General features: G+C 42.4%; 1 protein-coding gene across 2 annotated transcripts in view; it reads right to left on the bottom strand.

Annotated features, from left to right (window-relative positions):
• Positions 1–8089: 8089 nt before the first annotated feature.
• LOC134359724 (syntaxin-binding protein 1) overlaps positions 8090–16693 on the bottom strand; it is a 168120-nt gene continuing 159516 nt past the window's right edge. The window contains exons 18-20 of one of the 2 annotated variants that reach the window (XM_063073244.1): positions 13169–13323; positions 12484–12609; positions 8090–9356 (exon numbers count right to left, since the gene is read on the bottom strand). In XM_063073244.1, the coding sequence (XP_062929314.1) occupies positions 12500–12609; positions 13169–13323 (265 nt within the window). In that variant the 3' untranslated portion in view covers positions 8090–9356; positions 12484–12499. The remainder of the gene's footprint in view (positions 9357–12483; positions 12610–13168; positions 13324–16693) is intronic. The other variant, XM_063073245.1, reaches the window with a different exon arrangement.

The following is a 16693-nucleotide window of genomic DNA, read 5'->3' as shown; positions in this document are numbered from 1 at the left end:
TAAGATGAGAAGGGAGAAATCTAAAGGATATTTCAGGGTTAAGTTTTTCATACTGGGGGTGGTGAATATTTGAAATGAGTTCTCAGAGGAAGTGGGAGAGGCAGATACAGTCAGTTACAAGGCATTTGGATGGGTTCTTGGGCAGGAGAGACATAGATATGGACCTAAGGCAGATAAATGGGATTAGTGTGATCATCATCAATGTCAGCTGGGATGAGGTGCATCCCGATTCTATACTGGGCAAATCCATCATCTGCAGATCATTAGACTAACCCTTGTAATAAATTCTAGAATGAATAGCTGTCTTCCATACTGACGACTAGGTTGAATAAACACTAAACTTTTTTTAAGACTTACCCTGAGAGGTTTAACATATCATCAACATTAAATACTGGGTTCTGTAGCATGTAGATCTATTTTAAACAGACATTGTTTTGTTATCTTATAGAGTTACCTAAATTCAAAAAGACGGAGAGTATTGGTGTAGAACTGTACTCACTTGGAATTGCTGGTGGGTCAGACAGAAGAGAATGGTGAAATTCAAATGTGTCAGTTACAATGACAGAATCTAAACCATGCACCTTACTCCTCACCAGTTCAGACCACTCAGTATGTGAGTATTTTGTTCTTCTTTACATTCGTATACTGAAGAATGACAATAAACATTCTTGAATCTCTCAAAGAAGATCTGGGGTGATGAAGCTGGTTTTGAAGATCCTTGGGTCAGATCGAATGTGCGGAGTGGGATTGGAAAGAGGCAATGAGAGCCTTTAAGGTCTGGAATCTGGTGGAACAAACAATCTGCCGGAGGAACTCAGTGGGTTGATCAGCATCTGTCAGAGGATTGGACCTGACACAGGGTTTTAACTCAAAGTGTTGATGGTTCCTTCCCTCCACATCACCAAAGACAAGCAAATTTCAACAGATGTACCGTGGAGAGCATTTTGACTAGTTACATCATCGTCTGGTGTGGAGGCTCCAATGCACAGGATTGGGGAAAAAAATCTGCAGAGTGTTGTAAACTCATCCAGCTCCATCACAGGACCATAAGATGGGTCTATAAATGTTTGGTGCAAAATGTGCTGACTGGCTGCATTATAGCCTGGTATGGGAACAGCAATGCTTTTGAGCAGAAAACCCTACAGAAGGTAATAGACTTGGCCCAGTATATCATGGGTAAACCCTTTCAACCATTGAGTGTATCTATATGAAATGTTGCCTTAGAAAAACAGCATCCATCATCAAAGATCCTCACTTCCAGGCCATGCTCTTTTCTCACCACTGCCATCAGGTAGAAGATACAAAGTGCCTCAGGTCTCACACCATTACTTCGAAAACAGTTGTTTATTGCTATTTATTTATATCTGGATTTGCACTGTTTGTTTACAGTTTACAGATCCTGTTTGCAGTTACTGTTCTATAGATTTGGTAAGTACGCCTGCAGAAAAAACCTTAGTGTTTTATGTGGTGACATGATAATAAATTTTACTTTGAACTTTGAATAAGATATAGGAGCAGAATTAGGCCATGTGGACCATCGAGTCTGCTCTTCCATTTCATCATGGCTGATCCATTTCCCTCTCAGCTGCAATATCCTGCCTTCTCCCCATATCCCTTCATGCCCTGGCTAATCAAGAATCTATCAATCTCTGCCTTAAATATACCCAATGACGGTCTCCACAGCCACCAGTGTCAATGAATTCCACATATTCATCACTCTCTGGCTAAAGAAATTTCTCCTCATCTCCATTCTAAAAGGATAGCCCTCTATTCTGAGGCAGTGTCCTCTGGTCTTAGACTACCCCTCCATAGGAAGCATCCTCTCCACATCCACTCTATCGAGGCCTTTCAACATTTGGTAAGTTTCAATGAGGTCACTTCTAATTATTTTGAATTCCAGTCAGTACAGGCCCAGAGGCATAAAACTCTCTTCATATGAGGAGCCATTCAATCCTGAAATCATTTTCATAAACCTCTTAACCCTCTCAAATGTCAGCACATCCTTTCTTAGATAAGGGCCCAAAAATGCTCACAATATTCCAAGTGAGGCCTCACCGGTGCTTTATAAAGTCTCAACATTACATCCTTGTTTTTGTATTCTAGATCTCTCAAAATGAAAGCTAACATCGCATTTTCCTTCCTCACCACCAACTCAACCTGAAAATTAACTTTTTGGAAATCCTGCATTAGGGCTCCCAAATCCCTCTGCAGCTCAGATTTTTCAATCTTTTTCTCCATTTAGAAAATAGTCTACACTTCTATTTTTTCTACCATAGTGAATGACCATACGCTTCCCGACACTATTCCATCTGCCACTTTGCCCATTCTTCTAATCTGTCTAAGTCCTTTTGTAGCCTCTCTACTTTCTCAAAACTACCAGCCCCTCCACCTACCGTTATATCATCCACAAACTTGACCACAAAGCTATCAATTCCATCATTTAAATCATTAACATACAATGCCTATAAAGAGTACTCACCCCCTTGGAAGTGTTCATTTTTTATTGTTTTACACATTGAATCACAGCGGATTTAATTTGGCTTTTTTGACACTGGATTAATTTGGCTGTTTCAGCAATTTCAGCCTTGACTCTGTGTGGATAGGTCTGTATCAGCTTTGCACATCTGGACACTGCAATTTTTCCCTATTCTTCTTTACAAAACTGCTCAAGCTCTGTCAGATTGCATGGAGATTGTGAGTGAACAGCCCTTTTCAAGTCCAGCCACAAATTCTCAATTGGATTGAGGTCTGGACTCAGACTCGGCCACTCCATGACATTAACTTTGTTGTGTTTAATCCATTGCTCAGTAGCTTTGGCTTTACGCTTGCGATCATTGCCTTGCTGGAAAACAAACCTTCTCCCAAGTCACAGTTCTCTTTGCAGACTGAATCAGGCTTTCCTCCAGGATTTCCCTGTATTTTGCTGCATTCATTTTGCCCTCGACCTTCACAAGCCTTCCAGGGCCTGCTGCAGTGAAGCATCCCCACAGAATGATGCAGCCACCACCATGCTTCATGATAGGGACAGTGTGGCTTTGGTGATGTGCAGTTTGGCTTTTGCAAAACATAACGTTTAGTCTGATGGGTAAAAAGCTCAATTTTGGTTTCATAGAACATAGAACCTAGACAAAATTTCACGTGAGTTTTTTCAACTGTGGCTTTCTCTTTGCCATTCTCCCATAAAGTTGCAACTGATGAAGCACCCAGGCAACAGTTGGTGCATGTATCGTCTCTCCCATCCCAGCCACTGAGCTTGCAACTCCTCCAGATTTGTCACAGGTCTCTTGGTGGCCTCCTTCATAGTCCCCTTCTTGCACGGTCACTCATTTTTTGAAGACAGCCTGCTCGAGGCAGATTCACAGCTGTTGCATGTTCTTTCTATTTCTTGATGATTAACTTAACTGTAGTCCAAGAGATATTCATTGACTTGGAAATTTTCTTGTATCCATCTCCTGACTTGTGCTTTTCAACTGCCTTTTCGTGGAGTTGCTTAGAGTGTCCTTTTGTCTTCATGGTGTAATTTTTGCCAGGATATTGACCCACCAGCAGATGGACCTTCTAGATACAGGTGAATTTCTACAATCAATTGAAGCACCTTGACTATAAACTGTAATCTCCATTTAACTAATTACAAGACTTCTAAAACTAATTGGCTGCACCAGTGATGATTTAGCATGTCATATTAAAGGGGGTGAATACTTATGCAATCAATTATTTTGTGCTTTATATTTGTAATTAATTTAGATCACTTTGTTAAGCAGCTTCATCCGTGGAACCTTGTCAAAAGCCTTCTGAAAATCCAAGTACACAACATCCACCAATTCTCCTTTGTCTACTGTGCTTGTTATTTCTTCAAAGAATTCCAACAGATTTGTCAAATAAGATTTTCCCTTTAGGAAAACATTTTGACTACAGACTATTTTATTATGTGCCTCCAAGTACCCTGAAACTACATCCTTAACATTCGACTCCAACATCTTCCCAACCACAGAAGTCAGATAACTGGCCTGTAATTTCCTTTCTCTGCCTCTCTCCCTTCTTGAAGAGTGGAGTGACATTTTCCAATTTTCCAGTCCTTCGGAACCATGCCAGAATTAACTGATTCTTGAAACATCATTATTAATGCCTCCACGACCTTTTCAGCCACCTCTTTGAGAACTCTGAGGTGTACACCATCTGGTCCAGGTGACGTATCAGTTACTATTCAGACCTTACAGTTTCCTAAGACGCTTCTCCCTAGTAATGGCAACTTCAGACACTTCTGCCGCCTGACACTCTTGAACTTCCAGCATACTGTTAGTGTGTTCCACAGTGAAGACTGATGCAAAATACTTATTCAGTGACCCCCATTACTACCTTTTCAGAATCATTTTCCAGCGATCTGTTGTCTACTCTCGACTTTCTTTTACACTTTTGGTATCCTTTTTAATATTATTGGCTAGCTTACTTTCCTATTCCATTTTTTCCTTCTTTATGACTTTCTTAGTTGCTTTTTATTGGTTTTTAAAAGTTTCCCAGTTCTCTAACTTTCCACTAATTTTTGCTCTATTATATGCCCTCTCTTTGGTTTTTATGTTGGCTTTGACAGCCACAGTTGTGTCATCCTGCCTTTAGAATACTTCTTAATCTTTGGGATGTATCAATCCTGTGTTTTATGAAATTCCAGTCATTGCTGCTCTGCCATCATCTCTGCTAGTGTTCCCTTCCAATCAATTTTGGCCAGCTCTTCACATGCCTTTGTAATTCCCTTTACTCCACTTTAACATAGAAACATAGAAAATAGGTGCAGGAGTAGGCCATTCGGCCCTTCGAGCCTGCACCGCCATTTATTATGATCATGGCTGATCATCCAACTCAGAACCCAGCCTTCCCTCCATACCCCCTGACCCCTGTAGCCACAAGGGCCATATCTAACTTCCTTTTAAACATAGCTAATGAACTGGCCTCAACAGTTTGCTGTGGCAGAGAATTCCACAGATTCACCACTCTCTGTGTGAAGAAGTTTTTCCTAACCTCGGTCCTAAAAGGCTTCCCCTCTATCCTCAAACTGTGACCCCTCGTTCTAGACCTCCCCAACATCGGGAACAATCTTCCCGCATCTAGCCTGTCCAATCCCTTTAGGATCTTATACGTTTCAATCAGATCCCCCCTCAATCTTCTAAATTCCAACGAGTACAAGCCCAGTTCATCCAGTCTTTCTTCATATGAAAGACCTGCCATCCCAGGAATCAATCTGGTGAACCTTCTTTGTACTCCCTCTATGGCAAAGATGTCTTTCCTCAGATTAGGGGACCAAAACTGCACACAATACTCCAGGTGTGGTCTCACCAAGGCCTTGTACAACTGCAGTAGTACCTCCCTGCTCCTGTACTCGAATCCTCTCGCTATAAATGCCAGCATACCGTTCGCCTTTTTCACCGCCTGCTGTACCTGCATGCCCACTTTCAATGACTGGTGTATAATGACACCCAGGTCTCGTTGCACCTCCCCTTTTCCTAATCGGCCACCATTCAGATAATAATCTGTTTTCCTATTTTTGCCACCAAAGTGGATAACTTCACATTTATCCACATTAAATTGCATCTGCCATGAGTTTGCCCACTCACCCAACCTATCCAAGTCACCCTGCATCCTCTTAGCATCCTCCTCACTGCTAACACTGCCACCCAGCTTCGTGTCATCCGCAAACTTGGAGATGCTGCATTTAATTCCCTCATCCAAGTCATTAATATATATTGTAAACAACTGGGGTCCCAGCACTGAGCCTTGCGGTACCCCACTAGTCACCGCCTGCCATTCTGAAAAGGTCCCGTTTATTCCCACTCTTTGCTTCCTGTCTGCTAACCAATTCTCCACCCACACCAATACCTTACCCCCAATACCGTGTGCTTTAAGTTTGCACACTAATCTCCTGTGTGGGACCTTGTCAAAAGCCTTTTGAAAATCCAAATATACCACATCCACTGGTTCTCCCCTATCCACTCTACTAGTTACATCCTCAAAAAATTCTATGAGATTCGTCAGACATGATTTTCCTTTCACAAATCCATGCTGACTTTGTCCGATCATTTCATCGCTTTCCAAATGTGCTGTTATCACATCCTTGATAACTGACTCCAGCAGTTTCCCCACCACCGACGTTAGGCTAACCGGCCTATAATTCCCCGGTTTCTCTCTCCCTCCTTTTTTAAAAAGTGGGGTTACATTAGCCACCCTCCAATCCTCAGGAACTAGTCCAGAATCTAACGAGTTTTGAAAAATTATCACTAATGCATCCACTATTTCTTGGGCCACTTCCTTAAGCACTCTGGGATGCAGACCATCTGGCCCTGGGGATTTATCTGCCTTCAATCCCTTCAATTTACCTAACACCACTTCCCTACTAACATGTATTTCGCTCAGTTCCTCCATCTCACTGGACCCTCTGTCCCTTACTATTTCTGGAAGATTATTTATGTCCTCCTTAGTGAAGACAGAACCAAAGTAATTATTCAATTGGTCTGCCATGTCCTTGCTCCCCATAATCAATTCACCTGTTTCTGTTTGCAGGGGACCTACATTTGTCTTTATCAGTCTTTTCCTTTTTACATATCTATAAAAGCTTTTACAGTCCGTTTTTATGTTCTCTGCCAGTTTTCTCTCATAATCTTTTTTCCCCTTCCTAATTAAGCCCTTTGTCCTCCTCTGCTGAACTCTGAATTTCTCCCAGTCCTCAGGTGAGCCACTTTCTCTGGCTAATTTGTATGCTACTTCTTTGGAATTGATACTATCCCTAATTTCTCTTGTCAGCCACGGGTGCACTACCTTCCTTGATTTATTCTTTTGCCAAACTGGGATGAACAATTGTTGTAGTTCATCCATGCAACCTTTAAATGCCTGCCATTGCATATCCACCATCAATCCTTGAAGTGTCATTTGCCAGTCTATCTTAGCTAATTCACGTCTCATACCTTCAAAGTTACCCCTCTTTAAGTTCAGAACCTTTGTTTCTGAATTAACTACGTCACTCTCCATGTTAATGAAGAATTCCACCATATTATGGTCACTCTTACCCAAGGGGCCTCTCACAACAAGATCGCTAATTAACCCTTCCTCATTGCTCAAAACCCAGTCCAGAATAGCCTGCTCTCTAGTCGGTTCCTCGACATGTTGGTTCAAAAAACCATCCCGCATACATTCCAAGAAATCCTCTTCCTCAGCACCTTTACCAATTTGGTTCACCCAGTCTACATGTAGATTGAAGTCACCCATTATAACTGCTGTTCCTTTATTGCACACATTTCTAATTTCCTGTTTAATACCATCTCCGACCTCACTACTACTGTTAGGTGGCCTGTACACAACTCCCACCAGCGTCTTCTGCCCCTTAGTGTTACGCAGCTCTACCCATATCGATTCCACATCTTCCCGGCTTATGTCCTTCCTTTCTATTGCGTTAATCTCTTTTTTAACCAGCAACGCCACCCCACCTCCCCTTCCTTCATGTCTATCCCTCCTGAATATTGAATATCCCTGAACGTTGAGCTCCCATCCCTGGTCACCCTGGAGCCATACATCTAACTTTAGCTCTTCCTTCTCAAATGGGCACTAGCCTCCCCAGCATTGAGGACACCATCAGGAGGTGATGTTTCAAAAGGCATCATCCATCATTAAGGACCCTCATCACCCAGGAGATGCCTTCTTCTCATTACTACTATCAGGGACGAGGTTCAGAAGCCAGAAAAGATTACTCAATGATTTAGGAACAGCTTCTTCCCCAGCGCCATCAGATTTCTAAATGTTTGATAACCCATGAACACTACCTCAGTATTTGCTCTTTTTGCAGTACATACTTATTTTTATATATTTCTTTTTGTAAATTATAGTAAATTTTTATGTCTTGTTCTATACTGTTGCAAAACAAATTTCACGACGTTAGTGAAAATAAACCTGATTTTGATTCACAGATGCTGCTCGACCTACTGAATTTCTCCAGTAGATTGTTGTAACTCATTTGAATCTCCTGTAATGCAGGAAGTTACTCAAAATGATTCTATGCTCAGATAAGTTGCACCACACAACAAACCAGGAGAGAGATTACAGCACACCATTCTACAAGCAAACTCATCAGATTCAATTTATTTGTCCGTTCAGTATCAGTACCACAAAGTACAATTTGTGCTTAAACACACCGAAGTAAGAATCTGATTAAATTTTAAAGGAACGTGGGATCAAGGCAGACTAAACTCTCAGATAAATATAAATATGACGACACAGAGATCATATACAATGGCAAAGGAAGCTTTCTGCATCACAAGCAGTCAGTGCATCACACAGCCTTTGCTTACAAAATAAACAAGCAGAGACCAGAAGGTAAATATCCCTTTCAACAAATGGAAGATATAGCAATGCCCAGCGGGAAAATCTCCTCAGAAACCACAAACCTGCTTCACACAACGACAGACACAGGGCAGAGACACTCATAAATTAAAGGCGCTACTTCACGTTGTCACCAGGGGACAATACAGAAAGAAATGACGTACACCCACTATACATCTCAGTGCATTATGTTCACCTTGATACTACTCAATCAAATGGCATTTTGCTAAATACAATACTGAAATAACATTGGCTCTTTTTGCAAGCATGACTTTGACACTACACAGAAAAGATGAGAATACTTCCGTTTGAAAATTCGTGGAGGCATGTTCAGGAATTTTCATCCAAATGTCACCTTCTTCTGATAGGTCTCTCAATAATCTCACACCAGGCTGATTTCAACAAATCTTGGTCCCAAGTGAATTGGGTTAAAGCTGAATCTGGCTCTGAGATACAGAGACCACAGAAGATAACTTTGGATTGTGTTAAAGATCAGTCTTGTGTTGACTGGTTGAAGACTATGAATGAGAAACAGTCCAACCAATTCTATGTCTGCTTACACTGGAATCGCTATTTGCTTATTAACGAATAAGTACATGCAGTTTGTTCCTCCACTGATGAAAACGTACACAAAATAAACAAACAGAATTCTACCATTGTCACATCCTAGCAGTACTCAGAGCATCCTTATAAGATTTGGTAATTACAGTTTAATGTAGCTTTTTGTTTCAAAATGTTGCATCCATTGTTAAACAGATTTAATTAAATTCACTAGCCTTATTTTTTAGCTCAATACATACATGTTGAATTACAAAGATGCAACACCAAAACTTCACAGACAGTAATATTCTCCTCAGTGGGAAGGGAACATTTGGGAATCAGAGTGTGGGAACGCCTTGATGTACAGCTTCACTCTTAACTGCTAGCTTCTTCATCTGGCTTATTCATTTTCTTTAGTGAGTTTAGTAACTTCTGGGGAGTGAGGACATGTGTCGACCCTGCAGTTAAGAGACATAACACAATTAAGAATGGTGGAAATACAAATTCTTGTCATCAGCAGAATTAATGTAACTTTTCAAAGTAATATTTTAAAAATGCACTCTCTCTTTTCCTTATGGTATTGAACATCAGCAATTCCTTTCAGCTGTAGCATCATTCTATAATTTGCACAGTCTCGGAAATGATTTATTTGCCCAGAAATGGGATTCTGCCCTTTTATGTGAATGAAATGAATATTTATCAATCAGACTATCTTACAAACCTAGCCAACACCCCACCTAAAGTGATGAGTGTGGCTTGTATTTGAACCTGAGTGCATGGCTCCTATAGGGATCACACACAGTACAAGTACCTGCTGATAGCTGTCTGCTCACTGAGGGAGTTCCAACCCTCACTGGAGGAACACTAACTCTCACTGGCACCAACTTTTACCAGAGGGACACTAACCCTCTCCGACACTAACTTTCACTGGAGGGGCACCAACCCTCACTGGAGAGTTACCAAACCTCATTGGAGGGGGAGAACTAACCCTCACGGGCATTAACTCTCACTGGAGGGGCACTAACCCTCTCTGTCATCAACCTTCTCCGGAGGGGCACCAACCCTCACTGGAGTGGCACTAACCCTCACTGGTATTAACACTCAATGGAGGGGCATCAATTCTCACTGGCATCCACCCTCACTGGAGGGTCACCAGCCCTCACTGGCACAGACTGTCTTTCAGTTTTTAAAAAGACTACAGCATACAAAAATACTGCTATTGCAGTGCTAATCATGGATAAGCATTAGCTTTTTAAACAGTTTAACTTTAAAATTGGTTTTAAATATGACCTAATTAGGACACCAATCCTCATGAGCACAATATCTGCTGTAGGCATCAGCAGCAATGGATGTGACGGCTGCCATGTAGGACCATCAGGCTGTGAGGGGAGGGCGGGGAGCTCCAGATTTACCTAATGGGGCAACCGGATGCTGGTGGCTCAGGCAGGCATTAGATTTACCCAAGAGGGCAACCGGATGTCAGTGGCTCAGGCAGGCATTAGAATGGAGACACTCTTAGCCGGGTCCACGTGACCCAGCAGGTTGGCTGTACAAAGAGCCTGGCTCTCTGTCTGACCACAATCAACATCCCTGAACCATGGAGACTGATGATACATAATAGTGCACGCTACAATGACACACTCCATTAAGTTAACACACACACTGGCACGTGCATGCACATACACTCACACACGGACATGCGCACAGACACACACATTCACACAAACACACATGTGCACACACAGAAACACTCAAACGTACACACATGGACACACACACCCAAACGTGCACGCACACAACACAGAAACACTTAAACATACACACATGGACACACGCACACACAAACGTGCACGCACACAACACACAAAAACACAAACATACACACATGGACACACGCACACGTGCACACACACACAACACACAGAAACACTCAAACATACATACATGGACACACAAACTATAAACACACACACACACACACCCTAAAAGCTGTGTCACCACTGAATCATTGATGGACTGAGCATCTCACACACACACACCCTAAAAGCTGTGTCACCACTGAATCATTGATGGACTGAGCATCTCACACACACACACCCTAAAAGCTGTGTCACCACTGAATCACTGATGGACTGAGCATCTCACACACACACACCCTAAAAGCTGTGTCACCACTGAATCACTGATGGACTGAGCATCTCACACACACACACCCTAAAAGCTGTGTCACCACTGAATCATTGATGGACTGAGCATCTCACACACACACACACACCCTAAAAGCTGTGTCACCACTGAATCATTGATGGACTGAGCATCTCAGCAACTAGATGTTGAGCAGCATGTTTACTGTTATTCTAAGAACACTCTTTTTACAGTGCCTGAGCTGCACACAGTCACCGCAGAAGCTGCCCACTCGAAGCCACTGATGTCAGAACAGAGTTCCATTACATACCATGTACAGTAACAAAGCGTAAAGTGTGCTCTAAGTTTTACTGTGTTAGTCTTGCGAGACCATGGATCTGCGCCTGGAAAGTCTTCACTCTCCAGGGCGCAGGCCTGGGCAAGGTTGTATGGAAGACCGGCAGTTGCCCATGCTGCAAGTCTCCCCTCTCCACGACACCAATGTTGTCCAAGGGAAGGGCATTAGGACCCATACAGCTTGGCACCAGTGTCGTCACAGAGCAATGTGTGATTAAGTGCCTTGCTCAAGGACACAACACGTTGCCTCAGCTGGGGCTCAAACTCACGACCTTCAGATCACTAGTTGAATGCCTTAACCACCTGGCTACGTGCCCACACTTAACTGTGCACGTTTCACCTAAAAGCTCAAAGTTCTGCTTTTAAGGGTGGAAATGACTTTATTTGGTGTAGGCCTGATACAGATACGTATCCTTGCTAACACAATTTCACAGGGAACTGCCTGGGCCTCGATATAATGCCTATGCAATCATTAGTGTGCAAAATGTATTTTATGGTTTCCAATCTCTAGGCAACTGGTTGTAAGTTTACGACACAAAATTACAGGAAGTGCTCACCACCACAACACTAACATTGAAATATTGTATGTTTAATCATTGCTCAATTCACAGATCTAACTGAAGGTTTTAAAAGCTAGAAATAATACTTTTTAACTAATTACAAGTTTTTTAACTACAAGGAAGATCTTTTTAAATAAAGAACTTGTGTTAACCATTTGCAGTAATAATGGCATTTCTGATTTTTATGTTCAGGATGGTAGTATGTTTCTCTCCAGGTTTAGTCTTTTAACCAATTAATTTTGCATTTGAAAGGCTGAATATGTGTGACCAACGTTTATATTTTGTGTGCAAAATAAGTGTTTGGGAAAAAAATCTTAACAGTACCCAAAGGGTTAAGTGGAAAAGTCTGATTGGTAAACTGTGTAAGCATTTTTCAAATGATGGATAATTTTTTTATCAACATATTTCTAACATATAAGATTTTGTTTACTTTGTTACAAGTTCATTAATCAAAAAGATTTTTAAGAATGCAGTTATGAAAGAAAAGTTTCAGTAAACAAAGAAAACCCTTGGAAAGAGAAGAGTTTCTTTTTTAAGGCTTTACTTTTCATTGGCAATTTTCACTCCTGTTTAGGAGCCTGATCCTCAAAGGTAACCCTAGAGGACTCCCTGAAGTCCGGGTGCCTCAAGTCCATGAGAAACTTTGTTGGAGTTATAGTGTTGGTAGAACCTGTGAGAGAACAGATGCCAGCTAACACTCTTACAACCAGCTAATGTCTGTCCATATTAACTTCCCTGCGTTGCTGTTAGAGTTGGTACATGCATATTTGAATAGGGTTTGAGCCTCTTCCCAGCTGAAGACACCAGGTGAAGTTGAAGCAACTCTGCCCTGTTGGATAACCTCGGCCTCTGAGCTGAGGTTCAGTGTGGGCAACCTGGAAGCAGGGAAGGACTCAAACAAGCATTTACAATGGCAGAGAACAATCACCATGAGAAAAAGAAGAAAATAATTGTGATTAAAGGAAAACAGGTCAAAACACAGCAAGCATAAACCAGCACCAATAATGAAGAACTCAGAAATTGGCTTTCCAGAGGGCAGCACAACAAAGTACAAGCGGTTAACACTTAGCATGAAGTTGTTTCACTATCAAATAGATGAAACACGCTACAAAGCAAAATAAAATCAAGTGATATTAATTTCATCAAACGAAGCAAAAATCTGAAGTAAATGTACTCAAACTGACTTACCACTGTGAATAAACTGCTGGCTGATTCTTCATAATACTTACCTATTAGCACTTCCCACTTGCCATTGGCCTGTGTCACCTCATAAGCACACCGCATCTCCGAGCACGAAGTTCCTCCAATAATGAAGATGATGAGCCGGGGTCCTGTTCTGTACTCTCCTGGAGTTTTATTCTTATGCCAGTGACCATATCGAGCACTGCACAAAACATCGCAGAAATATCAACAATCAGGATGATTCTCTAGAATCTACAGACACAAGCTGCCCCGTGAAGATTAATTCCATAAACCTCTCCCAATAACAGACCATTAACAGGACTACATTGCATGGAACATTATATATAATAAATATAAGATGCTTTCACTTTCAGAGTTCGTGCTTTGGAATTATTCACCAGAGAAAATGTACGCTATCTCCACCCAGGCCATTGGTCCTCCCCCTCTTTCTAACCTCCTCCACTGCTCTCCCTCCTCTTTTCTCACCTTCTCTTTTCTACTTGTGGTTCTTTCCCCACTAGACAGAGAATGCATCACATTTTGAACCATCTACAAGGAGTGGGACATGGGGAAGGGAAAGGAAGCAAATGTGAGTGATGGTAGTTATTTCTTTAATTTTATTCTGTGCCAGTTCAGGTACAGGCAGTGCGTTACCTGCAAATGCTGACCTACATGACACTGGGTTGAGTTCAAGAGCTATGAGGTAATGTTGCCACTCTATAAAACTCTGGTTCGACACACTTGGAGCACTGTGTTCAGTTCTGGCCATCTCAGAACGTGGAAGCTTTAGAGAGGGTGCAGAGGAGATTTACCATGATACTGCCTGATGAGGGTACGTTCAGTGAGTTAGGGCTTTTCTCTTTGGACAGAAGGAGGATGAGTGAGGTATACAAGGTAATAAGAAGCATAGACAGAATGGACAGACAGCACCTTTTTTCCAGGGCAGCAATAACCAATAACAGAGGACACCCATTTAATGTGAGTGGAGGAAAGTTTAGAGGAGGTGTCAAAGGAAGTTTGTTTTTACACAGAGATTGATTAAGTGCCTAGTCCTCAGCTAGGGGTGGTGGTTGAAGCAGATAAATTAGGGACATTTAAAAGAATCTTAGATAGGCACATGGATGATAGAAAAATTGAGGGCTATGTAGGAGGGAAGGGTTAGATTGATCTTGCAATAAGCCAAAAGGGCAGCACAATATTGTGAGCCAAAAGGCCTGTACTGTGCTGCACCATATTTTTTCACCAAATTGTCCCTCAGGGAGAATTAAATCACCACCTAAAGTAGATCGACAGAAATATCAACGAATCACATTGGAAGAAAATAATCACGAATTGAATCATTTGCCAGAAATGATTGTATAATTTTCCTCGTCGACTCTTTTTCTTGATGAGATGTTGGCAATAAACATATGACAGCTTCATCAGTCCACCCCATGCTGGGAAATATCATCAATGTACCACCAATGTCAAAATAACAGGTCAACCTCACCCTAACTCTTACTCAGTAAACTCCATACCAGGAAATATCACCAATATATCACTAATATCACCAATATGAAAAGAACAGGTCAACCTCGCCCTAACTCTTACTCAGTCCACCCCATACCGGGAAATCTCACCAATATATCACTAATATCACCAATATGAAAAGAACAGGTCAACCTCGCCCTAACTCTTACTCAGTAAACCCCATGCCGGGAAATATCACCAACGTATCACCAATATCAAAATAACAGGTCAACCTCGCCCTAATTCTTACTCAGTCCACCCCATACCGGGAAATATCACCAATATATCACTAATATCACCAATATGAAAATAACAGGTCAACTTCGCCCTAACCCTAACCCAGTCCAATCCATGCCGGGAAATATCACTAGCATTACCCTTCAAAATAACATGTCAACCTTGCCTCCATCCTTCACAAGTCATGGGTTTCATCAAATCCAAACTCTGGGACTTTACTGCTTCATCTGGAGTCTGCCGGTCAGGACTAACAGTATCAGAATCTGCTTCCTCAGGAAGTTATGGATACTTGGAATAGTTTTTGCAAAGGCAGGTAGCTGCTGAGATGGGGTGTATAATTTAGGAAGGGACTGATAGATTCTCAGAAACTGAAGGAATGTCGGGATACTGGTAGACGAGATTGAGTCGCAATGACACAGATTTACCAGGCTGCGTTGCTCAGTGCCGCCTGCAGTCAGAATCCAGTCAGACACTTGAGTAAAACAGTAAAGACTGGGCAGCCATCATTTGTCAGAGATTCTGTCACTGAGTATTAGCTAACAAACAACATCACAAAGAACAGACTTTACTATTAATAGTATTTCACCTTCCTTTGTTGTACTAACACCCACATCTCCAGTGCAATGCCACCATCCAATAATACAACTGTACATCACTGACTGTACAGTAACTCTGCAGTATGTGAACCTCACCATGCACCGACACGGTAACGTGCTCTCATCGTCAAGTCCACGTTCAATGGCTATCACACATAAACAAAATTACACTGCGCAAACTTACCCTCCACAACACAAAGTGGCATGGGCAGCATGGTTTTATATAAGGCATTCAGAGAAGGAATGGGTGACCACCATGAAGAGAGAGGGAGGCAGGGAAACCCAACAGCCCGACTCACTCCAACACTATGACTCTGTAGTGGGAACAAATGTAATTTGGGAGGTCAGCCAGAGGCTGGATGATGTCACTGTGGGAAGGGAGATCAGTGGGGAGGGACAAGTACCACTTGAAGGTATATGTTCCAGTACGGAGATCAGTAGGGTGGGACAGCCGCTTGCAAGGATAAGTTCCAGGAGGGAGATCAGTGGGGAGGGATGTGCCCCTACACCTCCTCACTCACTACCATTCAGGGCCCCAAACAGTCCTTCCAGGCGAGGCGACACTTCACCTCTGAGTCTGTTTGATCATCTACTGTCTCAGTGCTCCTGATGTGGCCTGAGGCCCAACGTAGATTGGGAGACCACTTCTCCAAGTACCTATGCTCTATTCACCAGAAAAAGTGGGATCTTCCAGTGGCCACCTATTTTAATTCCACTTCCCATTTCCATTCCCACTTGTCAGTCCATGGCTTCCTCTACTGCTGCGATAAGGTCACACTCAGGGTGGAGAAGCATCACCTTATATCCCTCCAACCTGATGGCATGAACATCGATTTCTCGAACTTTTGGAAGTACCTCCCTCTTTCACCATTTCCCATTCCCATTTCCCTCTCTCACCCTCTCTTACCTGTCCATTATCTCCCTCTGCTTCTCTCCCCTCTGTTTCTTCCATTGCTTTCTGTCCCCTCCTCTCTGATTCCCCCTCTCCAGCCCGGTATCTCTTTCACCAATTGACTTCCCAGTTCTTTATTTCACCCTTCCACGCCTTCCGGTTTCACCTATCACCTACTGCCTTGTACTTCTTCCTCCCCCTCTCCTCACCTTCTTACTCTGACTTCTCATCTTTTTCCCCAGCCCTGATGAAGGGTCTCAGCCCAAAACATTGATTCTTTACTTTTTTCCATAGATGCTGCCTGGCCTGCTGAGTTCCTCCAGCATTTAATGTGTGTT

Source organism: Mobula hypostoma, chromosome 21, assembly GCF_963921235.1.
Source record: "Mobula hypostoma chromosome 21, sMobHyp1.1, whole genome shotgun sequence".
Classification (NCBI taxonomy): domain Eukaryota; kingdom Metazoa; phylum Chordata; class Chondrichthyes; order Myliobatiformes; family Myliobatidae; genus Mobula; species Mobula hypostoma.
The sequence above is the reverse complement of the archived record's forward strand: the minus strand, read 5'-3'. Positions and strand labels throughout refer to the sequence as shown.